The sequence below is a fragment of the Lepisosteus platostomus genome, chromosome 6 (assembly GCF_059453375.1).
Source record: "Lepisosteus platostomus isolate fLepPlt1 chromosome 6, fLepPlt1.hap1, whole genome shotgun sequence".
NCBI classification, from domain to species: Eukaryota; Metazoa; Chordata; class Actinopteri; order Semionotiformes; family Lepisosteidae; genus Lepisosteus; species Lepisosteus platostomus.
In genome coordinates, this window is record NC_142616.1 from 55589020 (window position 1) to 55614360 (window position 25341).

General features: G+C 37.4%; 2 protein-coding genes across 3 annotated transcripts in view; both read right to left on the minus strand.

Moving 5' to 3' along the window:
- Positions 1 to 1428, minus strand: part of LOC148661925 (caM kinase-like vesicle-associated protein) — a 73794-nt gene extending 72366 nt beyond the window's left edge. Inside the window, exon 1 of one of the 2 annotated variants that reach the window (XM_088636426.1) lies at positions 1041 to 1428. The gene's annotated coding sequence lies outside the window, so the exon portion shown is untranslated. The remainder of the gene's footprint in view (positions 1 to 1040) is intronic. The other variant, XM_088636425.1, reaches the window with a different exon arrangement.
- Positions 1429 to 4035: 2607 nt separating this feature from the next.
- On the minus strand, positions 4036 to 5483 carry LOC148661927 (uncharacterized). The gene has a single exon (XM_088636427.1). The coding sequence runs from the start codon at positions 5334 to 5336 to the stop codon at positions 4140 to 4142; it is 1197 nt and encodes a 398-aa protein (XP_088492553.1). The 5' UTR covers positions 5337 to 5483; the 3' UTR covers positions 4036 to 4139.
- Positions 5484 to 25341: the final 19858 nt, after the last annotated feature.

Genomic DNA, 25341 nt, shown 5'->3' on the forward strand with positions numbered 1-25341 from the left:
CCTCTGACTTGGTACTCTATCTTAGCGATGCACTGAAACTCAATTCAAGAAGAGCTATCAGTTTTAATAGTACTCTGACTTTTGACATTACACTGACTTGGTGAACTAGCGTGCTCCTTTATTCAGAGCGTATTAACAAGAGTCGACAAGTTGGGGTTAGAGTATTTTATTTAAGACCCCTAACAACTAGATACAATAAATATGCACAGTAGATTTTTAATGCAGTGGGTGGACCACACTACAGCTTCACTGTCTGTACAATTCATTACTTTGAATTAAGAGCGTAAAGAAAGCAGTTTTTATAGCGCTTTTCTCTCTGTAGGCTACAGTACATCCTGAGAAAGAATTCAAAATCTAAATTAACATTTCAAAAAGCAGGTCAACTATCTGGTAATGTTGCAATCATTAACTGAGTAACATCAAAATAAAGAGCACAATTAAAGTTTTATGGGTGATGAGACCATTTTTGTGACATAATTGTACCTTTTTCCATTATTGCGAACATGTTAAGTATCTAAAGACCCCCCCCCCCCCCAGAAAAGAAAGCACATGCATAAATGGCTGCTATATGCACTCGTTTTACGTTATGTAAGTTGATGCCATCATCCTTTTTATCCTCTTCTTCACACATTACATACAGTACAGCAGTACTTCAAAGCACGAAGTGTATGCTTCGCATTGAAGTCGAACACAGAGCAAATGCAACATAACAAGTGAGCTGACTTGTGAGGAAAAAAAAGATAACTTCTAAAATAACGCTTCTTAAATTGGCTTACTAACTCAAGATCATTACAGATTTTGTTTTAAAAATAGCAAAGCGTATTTATTTACACTTAAGTTAAAGACCAAAAACAGGACTGCAAACAATAAATAATGCATTTGATTTTTTTTTAAAGAATCCGCTCAATCAACCCTGTGCATGAAAGAAAGTCTTTGTCTAAGGCAATTACCAACCTTTTCCGTTTCACATTCTACTCACATATAAAGTGACAACTATACAAAACAAACCCCACAACACGTAAGAGCTCCACTGCGCCTACCTAAAATGCCAAGTCCTCGGTAAATTTAGGGTCCACTGTAGTTCCCTGCCTAGTCTTCTTCACAAAAATAAAGATGCTCTGTGCTTTCAGATCAGTCGACTCTTTTCTTGTTTAACGTGTTGAGCTGCTTGCAGGTGTTTCTTTTGCTATAACGAGAGGGGTAAATTCCAGGTCTCCTGTTCCATCCACCGTGCGCTTTCTGGCTAACCGGAGTTGGAGAGGGACTGAATCTCTCAATCGCTACTATGCGTAACAGAAACCGAGCGAGAGAGAGAGGGAGTTACAGCGAGATAAACTGACAAGCAAACGAGGGGTGTGGCTATTAAATGAACCTCTCTACAAATGCTACAGCCTTGAATGAATAATTCTTTCTAGGCCTTCTGTGGTGGAAAAGTTATAGTTATGTGATAGCTGCTGGGTGCACTGTGGCACAAATGAACTTACAGTAGTGGTGACGGGGGTAAGTGCATCCAAGTTTGGGAGTGTGATCACGGAAAAAAATCTTATCGGAGAGCGGAAGAGAAGCAAACGCAGCGCCTTTTGCCTTCACTGCACTTTCACAATTATACAAATTAACTTCGCAAAAGGTTCCAATTTCCGTCGCAGTTCGCGGTTTTACACCGTTTACGCAGTGCGGATGCTTGAACCCAATATTATCAAGAATCAAGAATCTTTAATAGACGCAGCTGTGCTTTCTTGTATCGCATTGTATTGTGAATATAGGTACTGTGTGGATGCGTTATACTGTAAGTCAGAACAACTGTAGTTTCTTTATACATCCATTATATACAGTACATCCTCCTCATCCTCCAGCAGCAAGCTGGTGCCTAAACTAGCAGACACAGTGCACAAGCCTTGACTTTGGATTGGCTGAGACAGGGGGATGACAGAGCACACACATGGAAAATTTGTGGACACCAACTAACTGACATGGAGAAAAACTGTGAACTGTGAGGCAGCACAAAATAATTTTAAGACAACTGTATATTGAGCACATGAGGGCAGCCCCACTACACAGTAGCTTTGGTGCTCTGTCTCCTTTACTAGCACTAAATGAATTCCTCTGATTGCCCCGGTTCTGGATTTTAAAATCATGTTAGCATTTCACAGATACTCTGTTCTCCTTGTGCAATTGGTTACAGCTTCAGTACAACAGGTAAAAAAACAACAACATGAGGGAAGCATGGTGCAATGGTTAGTATTGCTGCCTAAGAGCACTGGGGCCCTGGGTTTAATTCCAGACCTGGGGTGCTATCTGTGTGGGTTTCCTCCAGGTGCTCTGGTTCCCTCCCACAGTCTGAAAACATACTGGTAGGTTAATTGGCTTCTGGGAAAATTGTTCTTAGTTTGTGCGCCGTACTATGGGCGTCCTGTCCAGGATGTACCCTGCCCTGTGCCTGTTGCTTGCTGGGGTAGTCTTTAGCTTCTCTGTGACCTTAAATTGGGTGAAGTTGTTAGAAAATGGATGGACGACCTCCTCAGACATGTAGGCAGGGTGTAATACCCAAGTATTGCACATAAAAATAAAACAGGAAAACATGAGCTTAACCTTTTGTCACTCATTTTTTTTACTGGTGTGTTAAACAAGGCGCACCCTTGATATTCCCTCAACCCTGATAACATGGGATAAACCGTGTTTGACCCATATATACAGAATTAAAATACTATATACTGTATCTGTATATATTTCAGTCTTTACTTCTAGAAGGTTCCAGAGGGGGTTAATATTACATGTCCTTGGCAAGATAAATGTTCTGCATTTCCCTTGGAGCTCTATTCATTCCTTGTGGATCTGAAGGATTTTCTTTGTGGCAAAGACCATTGACGAAATGATGACAATCAGGCTACAGTGCAGTGTTGAGCAGAACAGCAATCAGGAAAGCAAACCATTCAAACAAAAAAATACACATCTTGATTTGAGAACATTGAGAGCTAGATACCATGGTGCTCCAAAGGGTTTTTGAATAAAAGAATAAATGGCGGTTATAAACGAACCTTTTCTGTATCTGCGTGGTATTCGTTTGGACCAACATCAAAGTTTCAGTTTCTAAATCTATGCTGGTCAAGGAGAGGGGAGTAAATCTGGGCCTGTTTATCACTGGCATTTAAAAATTACCAATAAGAAGTACATAGAAAATTCAGGTATTTTCAGAGGGTTAACATTTTATGGTCACTTATGTACTGGAAATGTGTTCCTAATACATTTCATTTCTAATACATGTTGTTTTATCTCTCTTCTTGCCATTAGCGTAACGTAATGGAGATGCTTGATGTTCTGGAGCACTTGCCAGTGTACTGCTGTGACTTGATGAAATCCCCTTGGATCCATATGTCCATGTGCATTAGTTTATATGTGTCACAAAAAGTAGCTTGCCAGGGATGTGTGAAGGGGTATTGTGGTAGCCAATAAGCATGCACTGATTTTATTCAAATTCACTGTCTTTTCCTATTTAGTCCTTAACATAAATATTCTTATATCATATTAACCTGAGGCATCTACTGTAAATGCATGGATAATGTTTTACCATACGCAATGTTATTCACTGCTATGATGTCACATTGACCCCTTTTTTCATAGTACTGAAACCTGGTATACTGAGCTGCTGAGGACTATTTCGTACCGCTCTGTGTTTCTTTAGAACAGTCATGGTGACCTACTTTTTCGTAGTGTCGGCAGTGATTATTTATGTTCCTTTTGGGGGGACTTGTGTGTTGCTTCCGTTCTTGTGTTCTTGCACTCTGACTGATTCCTGCCTGTGTGATTTGTCACCCAACCAATGTAGCTGAATTCCTTCAGAACTCTCATTTACTGTACATTATGAAGATATCTGAACAACAGAGGAAGAGGTGTCTAAAGCACGGGAAATGAAAATCACACTTTAGATTTCAGCCTTTACAATGAATTTTAGTTAGTCACTGAGTAAGAAATGTTTCTGTGACCCATTTTAAATCTGTATGTTTTTTTGTTCAGTACTTGCACAGAAAGGGCAATGTGGAATTTTCTGCACTTTTATTTTATTGCTTACATTTTTTTTTACATTCCCCTTCTGTATTGTTTTGTTTTTTAGGTAGTATCAGCTCTCCCCACCCCCTCTCTTTCTAATAACACTTGCTGTGCATTATTGTAGGCCCCCTCTCCATGTACTCTTGTTTCTTCACCCACATGGACTGGAAACTGCTGAGGCAGGTGATAATGGAACCTCCTACCCAGGATGAGAACTGGCGGTGGGGCCCAGACAGCACAGCCACAGGGGAGCCCTGGGGAACGAGCTTCAGCATCTCCGTCTTGAGTCTCTCAGAGAAACCAGGGAGCAGCGAAGAACCACCACATGTTGCCACATTCTTCATCATCACTGCCTGGTGCTCGGTAGCACACTTTTTAAGACTGTTCATGGCCATGATGTGCATGCCAGGTTGTGACACACCTACAGTGGATGGGCAGAACAGTATTTCAGGGCAGAGGAACCGCTGGCTGCCCAGAGTAATGGTGTTTCCATCTGGAAGCAGGTAATCCATCAGGTAACCTTGCTCTTCTGACCTCAACTCTTCGCCTAAGTCCTCTGACACATAGCAGCATTTCTCCTTCATATCCTGCACTATGGATATTTCCTTTGAGCTGAAACAATGTCCTGCCTCTGCCGCCAGCTTGCTTAGGTGTTCATTTAAGGCCTGACCAGCCAGATCGAGACGGGAGGTGGCATGGGGCAGACAGTACCCGTTATAGACAGGGGAGACATAAGTGCAACCAGATCCAGAATCCACAACCAAACCTGTGAGTCGTCCATAGGAGTAGATGGACAGCACAGACTGGGGAGCTAAGTAAATGGCTGGTACCTCAAATCCTTCGAACAGAACTTCTGCAGTCTTCTCCCGGTTGGTGGAAGGAGTGTAAGGAGGGTCTGTCACTAAGATTCCATGCTCCTCAGGGCAGACTTGCAGCTCACGATAGAACACATGGTGCCACAACTTTTCTAAGGCATCCCAGTCGGTCACAATACCATGGGTGATAGGCTTTTTCATCACTAAATCCTTTCTGGGTATGTTGTGTCCAATGTAGTAATCCAGTTCTTCGCTCTTTTTTGTATTCCATCTGCTTCCTATAAACATACCAGTAGAGGACTTGATCATGGTTTGGGGTCTCTCATCCCCAGAGAATCCAGCTTTAGTGTAGTCAGATCCAGAGTCAAGTACAATAGCTACGGTCTGTTTGAAATCATCGCCTCTGTCTTCAGAAACTACAGCTGACTCAGAAGAAGCTGTTGTATGTTGATTGGTGGCTGGAGTTCTCGCAGACATTAGGCCTCTTGTTCAGGTTACTTTCACCTTTTTGTCCTTTATGTAATTATTTTTATGAATTTCTTCTGCTGTGCAAAGGCAACAGTGGGGTTTTGAAGGATACTACAGTATCTCTTGGTAGCTGTGACAACCAACCACATCATAATGGCCCACTAGCTAATACAAAGGGGACTGGCAAAGGTGGGGTATCCTTTGTTGCCTGTGATGTCACAAGTAAAACTAATGATGAAATTCTTTTCAAAAACATTCCAAAGTACGAAGGCAAAAAAGAGCATGCTCTAAAATAAACAGGAATTTTGATTTAAATATTAGAGAGTGAGAGTAGTTACATCACAGCTCAATGTTACAATCCCCAAAGTCATAAAATGCTGAATCAAATGTATAATTATTTCAGAGTATGTAATTATAGCTTTGTTTAATATTACTTTGAAACATGATACTTCAGTGGTCAAATATCACCTAAAATAATTGGTTATATCTTAACATTTATATAACACTACAATGAAGCTACAATTAAAATTGTGTATTAGCATTTTATTTGGAATTTCCTTTTTGAAATAATGAGAAGATCTCGTTTTCCGTGAATATAAAAAATACAAATCAACAGCTATAGAAGTAATAGAAAAAAAAAAACTAGAACTGTATACTGGGTAATAAGGATTTAAATAGTTGCCAGAGATGTGGGGAACTACCAACACCTTGTGTGATCACCTGCTGAAGTGCTAAGTAATGAAACTCTCAAAGAGACAAGGATGTTCTCACACGCTTGTTATTCTGGGTTTCACTGTTATTAACACTTTACTTTTAGCCTGCTCTGCAAAAAGAGTCCAGTGATTTTCCAAAGAAATCCTGAGAGAAAGTTCCTAGGATAGAAAATTCTAACCACAGCTTCAATTGGCTGTACGTCCTGTGATGAGGACTAAATGTAACTTTATTTGTATGAACAAATACTGATCCCATCATTGACTATTACCAGGGTGCATGTGCACAACACTTGTCTTTTTAAGATGATATTCCTGACTGATTCTTGTGCCACGCTTTTAATTGAACTGGCAATGGTTTACTTTACTCGGGCGGACCTGTGATGATGTGGTCAGCATTGTTCCCTTGTTCCCTTGCAGCTCTGGGGCTCTGAGATCAGTTCCTGGGGTGCCATCCACTCGGTGTTTATATGTTCTTCCTGTGCTCGCTTGGGTTTCCTCTGGTTACTCTGGTTTCCTTCCACAGTCCAAACATACTGGTAGGTAACTTAGCTTCTGTGAAATTGGCCCTGGTGTAAGTGTGTGTTTGTGTCTGTTTGTGCCCTGTGACAGACCAGTGACTTGTCCAGGGTGTACAAGACTGTCTTGCGCCTGTCACTTGCCAGGATAGACTCTGGCTCCCCAGTCACCGTGCACTGGATAAAGAGGCTTTGAAAATGGATGGATCGTTCACTATTGTCTATATTTTGTTTGACCATGGTATTATTGTCATATAATCCATCCATCCAGGGTATCAGCACCACTGCATCTCTGCACAGCCCTGGCCATATAATTCATTCTGTAACCAGATGATTAACAAAATGTAAATAACCTAGTAGTCAATTATCCATCTTCATGCTTAATAACACATTTATTAACAGTTCTCTGATTGTTTGAACAGACTAGACAAATATTTTGTTAATTTCAAAATGCCTATTGTGCTTTTACTAGGGCACAATGCAACATATCTTTCTCATTACAAAAAAAACCTTAATCATGTACCCTTACTTGAAAAAAAGAATTATTTTTTTTTAGAAAAAACAACGCCTGGACTAGTTTTAGCAATGCATGTTCATGCAATCAAGGAATCCAGCCGTACGTTCCTAACCATCCTCCCTGTTCACCGACATGCAGCCTCTCTCTGAGTGCTTCTTTTCCCCTAAAATGGTCAATTAAACAATCAGTTAACTGACTCACACCCACCTCCTGCCCTCCCGCTGGCTCCAGAGACTCATTATTTCAATACGTTTCCATCATTAAAATGCCCTTTCACTTAGCAGAAGCACAGAATTGTGTTGTTTTGTTTACAGAAACAGCATTAGTACCGAAAGACATGTCATGTGCTAAACAAGCACTCTCATTTGTAAGAACCCCAGTCACTTTGTTCTACATTCTAAAACGAGATAAGTAATACAGATTCCATATTAATGCTGCAGGTGTACAACACAAATCGGCTCACTTTCAATCTTGTAGTATTAAATTAAAATGTAGTTTCAGCTAAGGTATTGAATTTTTAGATGGAATTGTTAGAAACAAGACCATCACTGCAGTATGCCACTTTATATTTGAATGAATTAAGGCAAAGTTGAATGCAGGAGTATTTCGGTACGATTTTTGATCCTTCATGCCTGGATACAAATCTGGATTAAAGATTGCGGCTGCAAATACATGCCTTTACGTGGTCAATAAATCCACAGTCTTTCTGTACTTACAGTATGTATTCACAGTCTGTATGAGTGGAAGTGTGGCATAACATTCTTATATGTTCGTGGGATTAGATATATCAAAAAGAAGTAGTAGGTTAACTGCAGTATTAATGCTGTATTTTACCAGCCCAAACCTCTAAATCATACTGGATAAACTGTAACACATGGGAAAATACATAGTAAAGAAGGGGATCATAGGAGTCTCTGACATCAATGACTACATTTGTGCTGTTATTAAGCTGGCTGTGGTGAGCTGAAGAAGAAAACTGCCCACAGACCTTGTTGCTGAAACTTAAAAATGTGTGAAAAGCAGCCACTGAAACAAATTTTAGTTTTATGAATTAGAAACCTAGTGAAAAAAAAAATCTGAACTACCTTTTCATGACATGCAGAATTTGGCTTATTTGAATGAATTTCCGTACAATAAACATTGGAAATGAGTATTTGATTCACCTGGAATACCAGTGGCTTGGCATTGATGTCAGTTGAGTTTATTGCTGTATTCAAGCTTTGTTTCAAAATGACTGTTAGTGTTAATGTAGGGAAAACAGGAAAGTAGAACGTGAAAAATGTTCAATACCTTTGTATTTACTGAACAAGATTATTGGGCAGTGACGGGCTTTGAACCACATATGGTTTGTGTGCAACATATTTTAAAATTGCAAACTAATTTGCTCTTTGTGTCAAGAACTTATTTGTGAAATACTTGGCTGAGCTTTGTGAATTTCTTTTTTAGATGCTAGGTCCTACAGGTATTTCCATTGGCTCTGCTGAGAATCAATACAGCCAGAGTCAATCTACATGCTCAGAAAGTGTTACAGTGTGGAAAAAAAGGCACATCCTTTTATCTTTTTAGTGTACTTATCCAGGAATGAAAATCTTCTTGAGCTGATACCATGAATCCCTAGAAATTCACCTTCTACTAGAAGTCTCTGCAATGCGAAAAACAGAAATAGAGAGAGATGAAATGTATAAAATGTATAAGAAAAATAATTCAAAATCTCAAGGCAGACAGAAAAATCAATCATTATGATATTATCTACAGTGAAACACAACAACAGAAGCCAGACAATTGTAAGCACAATAAAGTGTGCTGTGCATCAGCGTTCTCTGATATTCAGGGCAGCAAGTCTTACAGACCTTGAGTTCATTCACTGTGATTAACTGTGTTTTCAGTTGTTTAGAAAGAACATCCTTAAATAATAAATCTCTCACCTGGTCTCCACAAGATTGTCTGGTCCTTGCTGTGGTTGAGAGTATTTACATCAGTATGTCATAGACTTCATTTACATAGCATTATCAATAGGCTTTAGGGAATGATGCTATGCTCAGAAACTACTTTAAAGTTGTTTTAAAATACAAGATCCGATTTGGTTTCCAATCCATCAGCATTCTTCCTTTCTTTACAATTCACATCTTCCAGCAGCTGCCCGATTTGATTTAGACATGGTATATCATTTCTTGTGTGTACTATGATGGTGCATTGGTTGGCATTACTACTGTACTTCACAACGTTGGTGCCCTGGGTTGAACTCTGGGGTGCTATCTGCTTGGAGTTTGTTTGTTCTCCCCTTGTTTATGTGGGTTTCTTCTGGGTGCTCTGGTTTGTTCCCATGGTCCAAAGACATACTGGTAGGTTAACTGGCTTTTGAGAAAATTGGCCCTAGTGTAAGTGTGTCTGTGTGTGCCCTGTGACAGACTGGTGTCTTGTCTAGGGTGTACCCTGCCTTGAGCCTGTTGCTTGCTGGGATAGGCTCCGTCTCCCCCATGAACCTGTATTGGATAAAGTGGTTAGAGAATGGAAATTAACTGGAACATAAATAATGCTTGCCAAAAGTCGTGCACCCTCAATATTCCAACACTTTCCTTTTTTGTTCGTTTTAGTAAACCCGTCTGTAGAATAGATTATTATTTCAAAGTCACACCCTAAAGAATAATCGAAACTGAATTTAAATATATGTAGCTTCATTGAGGGCACTGTGAACCTGAAAGCTGGGTGTCTAACATGTAGGGAGTATCATAAGAAAGAAAGATGACAGTGTTAAACAGAACCAGTTAATTATATTGAAAAGCCATGGCGCAGTCCACTCTTCAATTAACTGAAAGACATGTGGCTAGAAATTTGATAGAATATAATCTGACATTTTTATGTCAGTTTGACAGACTTTATTTAGACAGCAACTAGGTTATCAGTATAATTAAAGCATTTTCTATTTCATAGAATTCTTTCTTTAATAAAATAACGTATATTCTTGGGTCAATTATATACATACTGTATATGATACACTCAATTATATTTTGGAACCAGATTAATATGACATATTTCTTCTTTGTCAGCCTTCTTCTATTACATCTCAGTTCAGGATTGATAACATTTTACCTACAAGTCTAGCCACTCTCCTTTCTAATTACAATTCAAAACTGGAACAAAGGAGTCCATCAGGACACTTGCAATCCTAAATTGTAGTGAGAAAGTAAAAAAATTTGGACCCCGTGACACAAGTGGAAGCTAAGAAGGAATGCATTTAAGACTGAAATCCGGAAGCAACGTCTATAGAAAATATTATGGAAAACTGGAAAAAACTGGCCAAATACAGTACAGTATGTTATGGAATGAGCCGACGTGGACCAACTGCCCTCCTCTCGTTTGAAACCTTTTTATATTGTACATATGAATGATTTTGCCTTGAGACTGTTTAAGCTACCTTGTTTATTAAGTTACTAGAATCTAATTGGTCCATGGGTCTTATCCAGTTGAGTCTTGGCTGAACAGTTTGTTTCAGACACCCATCACTCTCTGTAGTAAAGAACTATGTCCTATTCTTGGTCCAAAAATTATTATCTCCTGATTTCCATATACTGTAGGTCTCTGTGTTTTTTGTTTCACTGCTTTCTTTCTAGTACATTTTAGAAGGCTAAATAAAGTGAAGTGGAGCCATGCAGTACATTTAATTTTCCAACTCATTCCTAACTGAGGAAACACATTGTGCTCTAATTTTACGTTAGCATGTTTCATGCCAAAAGGATTTTAACCTTTGGGCAAATTTCCCCAAACTCCATTTAAACTCAAGCTGCCTTTTTTAAATGGTCTGAGGAAAATAAATATTTCATTTTTGTTTTCTATGCCTATGCCTCTTGTTTGATTTATGCTTTAAGTACTCATTTCAGTACAAGTAGAGTGTGCCCTTTTTTGCACAGAACCAATACAAATTTGAAAATAAAATGCCCACAGTCAGATTGGGCAATATGGAATAACAGTTGATTATAATAATGCAGGGGAAAAGAACCCCACAAGAGAAACAATAGTTAATGTTCTGATTTTATAACTAGAAGGTTGAGGGTTCAAGACACTGATGTTGTTGTTGTGCCCTTAAGTGAAATACTTTACCTGAATTGTTCCTATAAAATGCCAAGCTATAAAAATGATGCAAATGTATGTCAAACATCAACCTAGTTAAGTAAGACAGTTTTGGAGCAGGCAGTGCATATATCAAATATGTTTGTACTGTACATGAAAAAACTCAAAATCATGTACATTTTAAGGATTTATAAGTTATTGCTAATTGAATCTTTATATTCCCATCTGGTTTATAAATTGCTACATACAGTATCTTCTGTTTTGAAGTGTCCTGACCCTGCAGAAAGAACTGTAATCTTTTACTATGTACTGCAAAAAGCAAACAAGCAAAAATACTTTCAAAAGAGACTACAATATGCAATGGGCCGACATTATTGTTAAATACAAACAAATTATAACTACAGTAACTGCCTTAATGGGTTATTTACCTGTAAAAAACCGAGTTTTATTGTTCAGATTCTCAGTGTACTATTAATAAGTCTACCTCACAGTATATTCACATAACCTGTCACAAGTGGGTACTTCTGGAGATAACTTTGAGATAGGAGATGACCTCCATCTGCCAGTGAGATAATTCTTTATACTGTACACGATGTTATTGCCATTGGAATGATGGTACCACACATCCAAATTATTGGGCAACAGTCACTAAATCACTTTGAAAAACTACAGTATGGTTAGAAATATAAAATTCTGTCATGGCTAATTAACAATATGCTGCTTGCCAACATTTTACACAGTTCAAAGCCTTTTTTTCCATATCACACCTGCCTCTCTGTAAATAAATAAAAAATCCTTTCTGTAAATAAAAAATATTAATCTACAGAATTTGTACTGCATCATTTCCAGTCTGTTGTGACTGATTTAGAGATATTTATTTCAGAAAGTACTGCAAAATACAGTAGCATGGTCATGTTTCTCTGTACAAGGTAATCCAGTGCTCTTCTTTATACAGTATGTTCACAGAGCTATGAACTCTGTTTTAGTGGGATACAGCAAAAAAGGCTTGAGTGAATAACAGAGCTATAACCAAACTTCTACAGCTCATTTCTTTACAGCAGAATAAAAGTCAATTGTAGCGATAATAAAATGTTCATGTTCATGTTCGGATGTGAAGGAACACGGAAAAATTCATGTTATTTAAAAGCTGTCTCAGTCATTACAAAATTCATAACTTTAGCACTTTGAATGAACAGCAGATTTTTTTTAAAAGTGTGGTAACTGGCAGGAAAAGACGAGGTATCCTCATCTGAATCTAATTTAGATTAGTAAAAAACAGCTAATGAAACATTACAAGTAATTGGACATGCAGCACACATAACTGTAATTCGACTTCCACTATTTGTTTGCATCAGCTAAGCTTCAACTCAACAGTAGGTGAAATGGATACCAGGCTGATCATCTAATAAAATCTGCTCTAGCTGGGATCACTCTGACATACAAAAAAATCTAGTATACTGTATCTGTAGATTAGCAAACAAAAACAGAAAATATATCATAAGAAATGCAGAAAAATGCAATTGTGCAATTTCCTTCTTCTTACATCAGTTATCCACAGAAGCTAAAGGTCAAGTGATGGATTCAGAGAGAAATCTTCTTTAGGTCAAATGCTATTTCCCTGAATTACAGTTTATTAGCATTGAAACACATAACATTTATTTTGGTGTATACTTCTGAGTATATTGTCTGCAAACGTGGAGATCCTGAAACGTCTTTGAAACGTAACTCATATATCAAATCACTAAAATCTGATGAGCAATTTGAAGGTGTAATAAATCATGACACATTAGGGGTACCCGAATCCAATACATGAAAGTACTGATGTTTACTTTCTGTGTAATTCAGTGTGCAAGTTAATGGACCCTTTGCTATGGCTAATTTTTAGCCAAAATATTCAGTGAAAAATGTGAAGATACCCTGGTTTCTTTCAAATAATACTTGAATGAGATCCTTGTTTCAATTAATTATTAACTTTCAAATATCAGGACTTTCATGGTCAGCATATACCTCGTAACGTTCGTATGTATGTGCTATTGGAATCACTTGGAGAAACATGAAACATCCCCCTTTGGACAAGTAAAGATTTTGTACAATTCGTTAAACTCTTTGAAGAATGAAAACAGAAAGAAATTTAAATCCAATTGTTTATGATTTAAAGCGCGAGAAGAAATATTCACCAAATTACCATTTGTGATGATGATGTTCAGTCAGGTATGTCCAGTATCGTGTTCAAAAGGCATAACTTTATAGAAATGTTCTGTTGTGCAAATTGAAAAAAAAGACAACAGGCCCCTCATACATTTTTTCAGTAAAATAATTTCAGGAAACTTTACTGAGAGTAAAGTCCTACAGTATAAGAACTTATTAACAGCCTGACTTTGTGACTCACTGTGGATCACTGAGGCTGTTACAGTTGAGTGAATTTTAAGATCTTACCCCATCACTGCTTGATAACAATTGCTTTTTGCAGCACTTCAATAAATTACAGAATATTTCACTACATTTGCACAACATTTTCTAGGAATCATGGTAGTAAGGTGTTTAGTGCTGTTGACTATTCGCATCACAGCTGTTCACTCCAAGTCTGATCTAGGGAGACACCTTCATGGAGTTTACATGTTCAGTTTGTGTGTGGCGTTCCTAATGGTAATTGGGTTTTATCAGAGAATCAGCTGGTTAGCATTGCTTTTTCTACAGCCCTGGGGCTCTGAGTTCAATTCCCAGGGTGCTATCTGTGCAGAGTTTGTATGTTCTCCCTTTGTTTTTATGGGTGCTCCGGTTTCTTCGTATAGTTCAAAAATATAACGCTAGGGTAATTGGGTTTCGAGAAAATCTGCCCCGGTGCGTGCTTGTGTCTGTGGCATCCTGCCCAGGTTGTATCCTGCCTCGTTCCCCTTTATAGGTTCTGACTTCCCCATGACCCTATATTGGTAAAAGGCGTTAGATGAATGGATGAGGAGCAGAAGATCCCTTTTTCATTAATTTGCCTGTTTGAAGAAGTTCTGCTACAATGCCAACCCTGAAATTGGTGCAACAAAGTGCCAAAGAACCCTAACCCTGATGAAAATAGATTTTTAGGCCAAAGGGAAGCTTCTTTTACTATTCAATTGTTCTTCCTTACATCCTGCAAGGAAATATGTAAAGTCACCCTGCTTAACTATGGGATTTTGGGTCTCAGCACTTTAACATATAGGGATTTAAAAGGACTCATGACAGTTGGCACCAGGGGAACTGCTGTGAGAAAAAAAAATCACAGAAAACTGCAGCAGTGATAAACAGATGGCTTCATCATCCACTCATGGCTGTAACAGGAACCACACAAGTTCTGTACTTTCATTTGTCGACTGAGAAAGACACAATAAAATATTATTAAAAAAGTCAAACATAAATGCGAGCCTACAGAGGCCTACAGGGTATTATATCCGTTTTAAGTAGCTTGATCTTGAAGAACAATTGTAGAATTTGATTGCAGCCTCTTTAAGCCAGTGAACTTTAATTAGTTTCCGTAATTGAAGTGATAAAATGAGGAGCTGGGTGATGTTACTGAGGAAGATATGAGTATCAAACACCACTGATGGGGATGCACTGTAAGCCATATTGATGAGAGTTGAGGTCATTTTTATGCTTTTCTCATTAACCTTTATTATAGCACTGATAAAAAAGGCAGCTGCTTTCTTTTGGCTAAGAGAAAGAGGTCATGTTGTGTACACTTGTGTTTTTAGCTGAATTCCTCTGAAGTTTGGCATGAAACAGGACATCACTATTATTAAGTGGGTAGCCTAAAGGCACAGCTGGCTGTCAGTTGCTTAATTGTGCGCTTAAGGTTTCACTCTAGTTTAAGTAAAGAGACAAAAAAAAAGAAAGATAAATGTGCATAACATTCCCAAACAGGAAAAATCCAAAAGGTACATTTGCTGAAGACAAACATTAATTCTAAAATTACAACATGCTTAGTTGTGCACATCACAGCAAAACTGAGGAAAATATTGTATTTCCCTTGTACCTTGTAGCTCCCTGTAGTTTTGATGATCTATGTACAGTACCTGTATGCATTAAAGATTTATAACTCAAATAAACAGGAAAGCAAACAAATTAATAACATTTACCATGGCATTTTTCAGAGTAGTTTAGCCGAGTGAGGGCAATTGGTTGGTCTAGCTCTGGTTACTATGGCAATAAGAGCTAGTGTAGAGAGTACCAAATGTACTGTAGGAGGTGTAATCCTGCTACCAGGTGTGCAGCTCCCTCCCCTTCACGCCTATAGCTTCACAGTGGCTATGAATGCCACAGCATGTGGTCGAAGACATCAAGAGATGAGGGGCTGTTTTCAAGCTAAGTAAGTGTTGGATTCTTAACAATAGGGTGACAAGCTGCAGTGAATGTGATCCTCTTTGTAAAATATACAAAGCATTGTGGGTCAAAGATTATCTCGACAGCAAACAATGGTATCAGCTGGCAGTGGTCATTATTTTGTAAACAGAAGTAAACAACTGCAGTGCATCTGTTCATATCAGAGGTCTTCCCAGATGCAAATGCAAAAGAGAGGAACTAGACCAGGAAGGGAAATTAAGAGTTTGTGACACCCCTTAGGTTCAAATTTTCAAAAGCTGTGTGTCGTAGTCAAAAATAGCTGCGTAACAGACCTTCTGTATGAAATGGTTTAAGGGAGTTACCATCTGTACAACCAAAGGAAGATGACAACCCATGTATATGACAGAATTTGCCAGTAGTGTTACTGCCAGGCCAGAAAATTACATTAAAATCACAGTAATATTACACTGTAGTATAAGACAAATTCATAATTTGTACAAGGTTAGACATCAGATTTAGAGAAAGCATGTTGTTATACTAATATTTATTAAGTAAATACAGAGTAAATAAGTATACATAAATATTAATATTCACGTCGAAATATTATTTGATTAATTTTTACAAAATATATATGATATATTTTAAGATATGATTGTCAGAAATATCTGCAAAAATATTTTGCAGATTGAACAGAAATATCAAAGATTTGGACATTGACATCCCTAACCTTACAACAGGATGACATTTGAAATTCAGTTCACCAAACAGGGTGATATTGGAAAAAAAGAAATGCCTTTGCAGTTTCACACAATTTCACAATTTATTGTAAAATGTGCAGCTGCTACAGGGTTTGACTGAAAAGCTCCAAAGTAATTGCCAGGTTATTCTTTTCAAAATATGCATTTTCGGATATTTTGATTTGCCTTTTAAGTGCTGATTAGTTCCTGTCACCTTAATGAAACTCTCCTTTCCTCTCTCATACATTACACAACTTATCCATGTGTCATTCTTGCAACCTACAGTACAAGAACTCTTCAGCCAGCTAAAATCATTACAGCAATAATAAAAGAGCTTAATAATCTTTGTACTATATCTTAATCCATACAGTATATTGCTTAAGGGCGCACTCATAAATCAAACTGTCTTAATCATAAAAAATAAACTCACACTTTTGAAAATCTTCCTCAATAAAATTCAATGAAAGGAGCGTGAATTGACAAGAAACCACCATTTACTCAAGCCTACTGAAAGCCTACATCGGTGAATTAAAGTTTCATTTTTATAGACACTGTTCAAGGACGTTGGTTCCCTTGACAACAGTGTTGATATGTCTTTTGAAAGCATCACAACAGACTGAAAAAAAAAATCCTTTTAATAACGCACAAGCCTCAGCCTGGTGAATAGAGCCCTTCATTTCAGTTAGTATTTTGTAAAATCAGTTTAATTTAGTGACAGAAGAGGATTTAGTCATACCAAGGGTAGTTACATAATTATTTACTAAATTCAGTTGTGCTCTGCTCAAAATTGTTCCACTGATGTATCTTTTTTTAGGAATTACTGTGAATAATTTATAAAGCAAATGTTTTCCCAGGCTTAGCAGCACTTCATCACGTCCAACAACATGCCATCAACAATTCTGACAATAACAGTTCATATTAATATATTTCTTTCCATCAGGCACTCTGTCACTCACCGTAATCTCTGAACCTTGTGTTCCACATCTCCACATGATTCAGAGGCGGTTTTTAATTGTCTATGAATAATAAAAGCATTGAAACATTTAGACGATTTTGTCCAGCTACTGTAGTTAATATATCAAAACAATTGTTTGCTTATGCGGTCAGATGGAACAGAGACTAAAGGAAACTGTCAGCCCAGAGGACTGTGCAATGTGTCAACAGTCAAACAAGAGCCATGAATATGTTAATCTGTAATACACAAATGTTTTTTTTGTTTTAGAAACCTATTAATATGTAAAATCTCAGTGTTAACACATCCATCTTAAAACACAGATTTAAAAGGAATAAAATCTAAATATTGTTCATCGAAAATTATATTCTAAACAGGTAATTTTTTTATATATTAAAAAAAAAGATTACAATAGCCAATGCGGGTTGATGGGTTCATATACTCATTTGATTTGGAAATATCCAGCTGTGTGCTTTCTTCATGTCATAGCTCACACTTTCTAATCCTGTCCTTGCACACAGTGGAGAATGTGTTAGACTCCTAGAGCTTCTAAACCGTAGAACAATTTGTGTTTTCAAACATCACAGGCAACACATCCCCGTACTGGATACAGGAAAACACGTCCCTCACTGGCAGCACTGAGTGTCTGCAGTAAACTTGGGAGACCAAAGGAGGAGCAGTGTCACTGAGAGCCAAGAGAGCCCAAGCCTTCAGAAACTCTGACAGCTGCAACTTGGTCACAGTCAGCTAGTGCCATGCTCCAAGCTCGAGCATGTGATCACTGTTAATACATTTCAGTGAGAGTGTTTATCAGTTGAGCCAATCAGGAGGCCCCTCAGCAGGTACAATTTTAAGATTTAAAGGCAAACAAGCAGTCAGAGTTCCGGATTCTTTTCAGGAGGGTGTTGCACAGGCTCTGAAGCTACAGTCACAGTAAGCCCGATCACCCACAGTGCTTTGTCTGGTCTTGGGCATAGAGAATCAAGCATCATTTGACAAACGGTAGCTATTAGGCGAATATTTAGATGAAAGATAAGAGTAATTTGAGGAAATGGTCATGGAATAGACTATTCAAGGCCTTGGATTCCAGAAATAGGATTCTAATACTGTATCAGTCTGATACTCAATAGGAAGCCATTGCAGAGATCCCAGAACAGGAGTAAAATGAACATCAGAACAAAACATCTGTGTATTGAGAACTAATATAAGTTTTTGAATGTATTGCAATTTATTCATAGAAATGTACAGAGCACCAAAAAGTGTACAAAAGACAAAGTTATGTTACAGCTGTGTTGCTTGTTTTTGTCTTTATTGGCATCAAAACAAGACACAGGTGCGAAAGTATCCTGTGCTGGAAAATGATGTGTCCATGGGATGCAGCACTAAAATAATCTCAAGATTTTTTTTTTTATTTTAGAGCAAAATATGTGACTGACTCCAATGCCTAGTGTTGGGGGTTTTACCTCTGGTTGAGGCCATTGAGACAGTGATCATGTGCCCTGTAATGTACTGTACAGGCATTAGAAGAGGCACTGTCTGAATTGTGCAGCCCTGACCCATATTAGATTGAATTCCATTTCTGAGTTTTGATCTAAACCTTTTAGCACCATTAGCTTGGTAATGACAAATAGGTGTTGGGATGTTTAATTCCCATGTTGCTCAGGAAAAGCAGTGAACTCAGCCAAAATAAATTTCAGGCATTGTCTGGTTTGATGACCCATGGTAACTATGAGTGGACAAACTGGTCTTTCGGCATATTCCTTTTGAGAACGACAGCTCACCTTTAACACTGGTGTAGTTCATCGGTCACATGCAAAGGCCAGATATGACATAAAAGCAAAAAGGAGTGATGACAGAGAAGGCAATAAGCCTACCCGTACTGTATGTTTTTGGACTGTTTCAAGAAACAGGTGTACAACATACAAACTCCATGTTCTATAGATAATACGCCAGGAATTGTACTGAGGCTACAATGCTGCAAGGCAACAATGCTAACCACTACACCACCTTGCTGCCCTAGAGAAAAATGCATGCAGAACGTATTATATTTCAGTGTGATAACCAATTTTGGAGCTGGAAGTTGTCAATAGTTACAGGTATGACCATATTTAGAGCAAACACACACAATCAAATGAACTTGCATATGTGCAACATCATTTGAAATGAACAAAACTAAACAATGCATTTCCAAAACATTAATTGCTGTGCTGCAAAATCACACTTTAACACTTTTTCTAAAGATTCATTTTGCATATCAAATATTTCCCTTTTGTAATGGTAAACCCATCAGGGTAGCTTACGTCTAGTACATTGTTTCATACCACTTAATGTTTAGTTAATGGTTTTAAATGGACATTAACTGACAGTGTTTCGTGTACCTTAGAATGGGAAATAGTTCAGTTTGTCAGACAGTGTCAAGGACGGAGAGCAATTCTGATGTAAGGCAACATTTCCAAATAACAGCATTATTGATTATTTGCAAAAATGCTTTGACTTTGATCAAATGAAACCAAATATTGGATTCAATAAAGAATATCTGAATGTCTGATCATATACAGTAAATGATAACGCAGGTCGCAGCGTGTAAATACTGTACAGACTCTAGCAAAAATAAGTATTCAGTCAATTTGACTTAGGTTACTCAGTAATTTTAATTACTTGAAATTATGTCCAATTTGTGACAGTTAAATAAGCAATATTTAATAGACAATAAATTGGTGAGTATTTTTTGTGCTTTTAAGTAATGGTATATACTATATAGTGTTTATGCTCTGGGTTACCAAGTGAAATAAAAAAGCTCTCCCATACTCACAATTCTCCTCTTATTAGGCACTTGTAGTTATGCATCTACAGCAATGCAGTTTTTAGATTCAATTCACACTGGGCCATGACAATGTGGTGGCAGATTTGCCTTCCAGGTCCATCACACAGTCCCTGGCCCTGAGCACCAGCTGGTCAGCAGAGAGCAGGATCTGATTCAGATGCTACACAAGCTACCACAGAACATGGAGTTGCATCCTGAGCTCCAGCAGGACTCCGGTCTATGTGTGCCCTGTGACGAACTGGTTTCATGCCCAGGGGGTATCTTGTCGTGCACCCATTACTTTCTGTGATAAGCTCCAGGTCCCCCACAGCCCTGTATTGGTTAGAAAATGAATGATTGGTATGTATTCTACGTTTAATGTAGAAAACCCACCCATAAATTGTGGGTAGGTTGTTCTTTAGTTAATATATTATGTCATCTCTATAGACATACAGGACAGTATATTGCATGGCATACTGTAAATATAATATTAGTTTGCTAACAACTGCTTACTATGGTGCAGAATGGTCAGTAAACAAGGAAGAAATATGCTTAATTAGTGAATAAATTAGTTGGAAATAGGAAGTGCTTGTGTCTGTGACTTTTTCCAGCGGAAAATCACTCTTTAATTTCAATCAAACACTTATTGAACAAGAAATCCACATTAGTATAAGCACTACTGATGCTACTACTACTATTACTGCTTCTACTACACCATTTTCTTCCTGGCAAATCATCTCTGGCACTTTGAAGCATTGAAGCTGTCCTCTGCATGCCCATACACTCATTATTAGTGCTTCCTTGTACAAATTAGAGAATTCAATGCAATAAATATCCTTACACAGTCAAATTAGTATTTGTATTACTAATTTTATATATTTTTAATATTTCTGTGAAAAGTGTTTCCTTTTTACAGCATTTACAGTCCATTAAATTATGAGTGTTTTCATACTGATCTATTTTGAAAAACTTTCAAATGGGAGAAGCATTACAAGTAGAGATTATATTTACTGCATTATACTTTCACTTAGAAGATCTTTTAAATGCTATAGTACTGTATGTGCAGCCAGTGTTCCTTTTGACAAGAGTTTGCATGTTCAAGATGATATCAGCAGCTAATCATGAACGATTGTCACCCTACAGTCAATGCACACAAATGTATAAGTTCTGAATGTCAATACAAATCGTGTCTAAACTTGAAAAGGCAATGATCTCAGCTTTTGATTGAAAATGACTTTTTTTACACATTCAAGCTCTAATACTCCAGGTTTATTGTTGGGGAAAAAATTACCAACACAGCTCAGCAAAACAAACCGATCAATTCTACAAGCTAAATCAAATTCCAATTTCATACTTGCCAGAGGATGAAAAATACTCTTCATTATATTTTTCTTTTTACCTACATGCTTTATTCTACCAGTAGTACAAAACTGCAAGATAAATGGTAGGATTACAGAAATATTGTCAAATTAAATACAATTATGGGCATAGCATCCTAAACTCCCCACTCAGTTTATTTTAGGAGGTCAACCCCTTGTATGGTGAGTGGGCATCATTCTCAGTTCTAAATATTCTTTTTCTGTATTGAGCTCCTGGATTCATTTTCATTCAGGGCTGAAGTGTACTATTTCTTTTCATGTAACTTGATTGACTTTCTGGTGATTGTTCAGGTCAAAGCCAATAACTCAATATCCTAGATTTGTTGAGCATACCTACAATACCACTAAAGTATTATTACAGTTAATATTGATGCACTGTATAACAGCTTGTAATTACAGCTCTAAAAAGACAAGGTAGAATTCAGAAGAAGCTATAATCTCCAAAAAACAAGTACATTTTAGATGTAAAAATAAAGAGCTTACGACAGAGAAAATCAAAGGCATCTGAGAGGGATATTTTGGTTATGAGAACCCATGTTTTAAAATAGTTGTATTACTTTTTAGCAATGAAAGTGACCAGAAAGGGTTCATTCCTACTGTACATTACAAAGACTGCAAAACTGATGTATTAATGTAAATGAAAAAAAAAATTAAAGCAGAATAAACCCAAACTGACTTTTAAAGAGGAAATGCATCACTTTTTGTAGTGGAACTCAAATGGATAATCAACTTTTACATGTGGTATTTGTGAAGTAAATCGTCTAAAAACAACTAAATGCTTGCTTTCATTATTTAATTCACTCTTGAAACTCAAGTGGTCCAATGTCGTCTTGTTCAGATGACATTGCTGGTTTGGTTCCACAATAACATAATGTCATTGTAATTCCTGCATGACATGCAAATGGACACGGGCATGCCAAGTGACACATCAGTAAACTCCACCATTTGTGCTATTGCCACTTGCCTGGGATTTTAGAATAGAATCCATTCATTTTGTAGCCACTTCATCCAATTTAAGGGTCAAGGGGGAACCGGAGCCTAACCCCGCAAGCAACAGGCACAAGGCAAAATACAAACTCTGGACAGGACGTCACTCAATAAAGATTTGAAATCTCAACACTGGATTTCTACTGTCTTAACAAAGGGTGTGATATCCCTGCTGTGTCAATGGAAACATTCCCAAAATGCCATTAGGAGGTTAATGATGCTGTTAAGTTGTAAGGTATAATTTTCCTGACCTTTGAATCCTGTTCTTATAACTGCTCTGTGGCCGAACGGAATGATGGGCAAATTGATGAGACTATTCAATGATGATGAATACAGCAGAATGACCTTATAAGTCACAGGGGGATATGATGCACCAAGCAATTAATTTTTAAATTGTTGATTTTATATGCAGTAAACAGGTACTGTACCCCTTACCTGAAACCAGTATGATCACACAGGAAATGTAAATGCACAGTTCATTGCATCTTAGTAGGAGTTACTGGGTGAAGAATTACATCTGATTTCATTGGGGTTTCAAAAATCAGAAATAATTGAAAATGTTTTGCTTCATGCAGCAACATTACTCACCAAAAAGTGTCAGGATGAAGTATTGGGATCTAATACTACAAACGTTTTTGTACACACTGGTTACTCAAAAAATCAACAGCTTTAGCATTTTTCTTTAATTCATTTGAGTTCCAGATTCCGAAATATCATGCTGTGGTTACTATTAATCTTTATTTTGTGCTTGGGTGGCAGAAAAGTGAGGTAGTTGCTTTTATTTTTATTCATGCCTCGGTCTTTATTACAGTATAAGAAAGTGGGTGGGTGGTGGTGGAGGGGAGTCCCCATTATCTGTAAAGCGCTTTGAATGGTGTGTCCAGAAAAGCACTATATAAGTGTGAGGAATTTTATTATTACACACTTTTACACATTTACACACTGTCCCCTTTCATAACTTTGATCTTTATTCAAACAATAATATCCTTGCATTATTTTATTATGATTAATTCTGATTTCCTACCTTCAACAGTGTACAGCTAATTAAGTGCAGAGATTTTTATCAACCATGAATTGTGAAATTTAGCACAGTATATACAGTATATACAGGTATATAGTCGTGCATCAGATGTGTAAAAGAAAGGTCCAGCAAATATATTTCAAACATGATCTGAGGTAATTACCAGAATTGTTGGAGAGTATGGACTCAGACTCTGATTCAGGCATTAGAGGTCTCTGCATTCAGTCCTTGAGTCAATTGCTGTAACATGTCCAGCATATAAACCTGAGAACAGTCAAAAACAGTCTCTTTTTTTTACCACCATCAAAGAATTTTGAAACGGCAACTGCTAGGATCAGAAGTTCACATTAGAAAAAGCTTTGGCCAAAATAACTTTTTTTTCCCACCTTCCTCCATTTCTCAAATTGAAAGGAATAGCAAGAAATTCAGAAACTGTGGATCCAAACGGTCAGATTTTTACCAGCTTTTCTAGATAAATCTAGATATTGTACATCTACCCCCTATGCGTATCAAGATATTATAAACACAGGTTTTTAACAATTAAGAATTGCTACTTCTTTTTTCTTCTAATACTGTTTAAGTGGTCTTATGTCTTTGGCATGACCCCACCTTTATCCTGTAGTATTAGTGTCTAGGTGACCTACCTTGAAGGTCACTCTGGACTTTCTGAATGTCACTCTGGACTAAGCATTAAGGTCTTTGTCAAGGTGTTTTGCTGTCTTAAGTTTTTTCATTCAAAATTGTTGAGTACTAACACAGAATTGGAATTACTATTTTATGGTCATCATTTCTAGCAGACGGTCAAACATAACAAATTTCTAGGAACTCTTTTAAAAATGAAAAAGCTCTTAGAATCCAATATTTTTAAAATAAGATCAGGAATGCCAAAAAACAATCTCGACCATCTGAAGGAAATGGTTCGCTTGCATGCCAAAATCATAAAAAGAAAAAGAAAACAATAAATATTTTGGCATTCCCAGTTTTCAAGAGTTCTCGTCAAGTGCTGCAACTGCATTTCATAATTTTTCAGTTGTTTATTTGTAATTCTTTCCACAAGCGTTAACATTTATTGGATATGCTGAACCGATAGAAAAACATACAGTACAAAACTCATTTTTTTTCTAATTTTGATATTCTCCACTGTACGGTAAAAATACAAAAGGCTGCCGCAGCTGCAGTTTTGATGTGAATTATAATATAAATATTCTTTATGGGAGATATTTGAGCATGTCACTCCACATTGAGAGATAAATTATGGTCTTTCACTACTCCCTTCAGGTACAGCAATATGCATAACAGAAACACCAAAGCAATGCATAAATAGCATGACAGATGATTTTAATAACTCCACCATAATTACTGTGCAGATGGGATTTTAGCCCAAGCATTATGACTTAAAAACTTAACAGGCAGTGAATGTAAAAATAACAGCAATTCTTCTTATTATGAAATTTGTCGTAAGGCATGTGACCCTAAAGAGCAAAAAAAAAGCGCTCATTCCAAAGTGCTTTGAAATGCTTTGAAAAGAGAACAGTGCTTTTTTCATGTTATTTATTTGCTAATAGAAGTCTGAGGCTGATAAGCAAAGGCAAACTACAGTACTTTGTAGAGTACCATCTTCAAAAAAGTGTGTTAATTTGTTTTTCTGGGTGTCATGGTGACATAGTGGTTAGCATTGTTTGCGTTGCCATGCTGGAGCCCTGGGTTCAATTCCAGACCTGGGGTGCTATCTGTGTGAACTTTGTGTGTTCTCCCTGTGTTTGCATTGGTTTCCCCTGGAAACTCTAGGTTCCTCCCAGAGTCCAATGACACCCTGGTAGGTTAACTGGCTTTTGGGGAAAATTGCCATAGTGTTTGTGTCTAAGTCTTTGCATACCCTGCAACGAACTGGCGTCCTGTCCAGGGTGTATCTTGCTTAGCCTGCTGTTTGCCTCCAGCTCCCCGAATTGGATGAAGTAATGAGAAAATGGATGGATTTATTTTTCTGGCAGTTCATACTTGCTCAATGTAT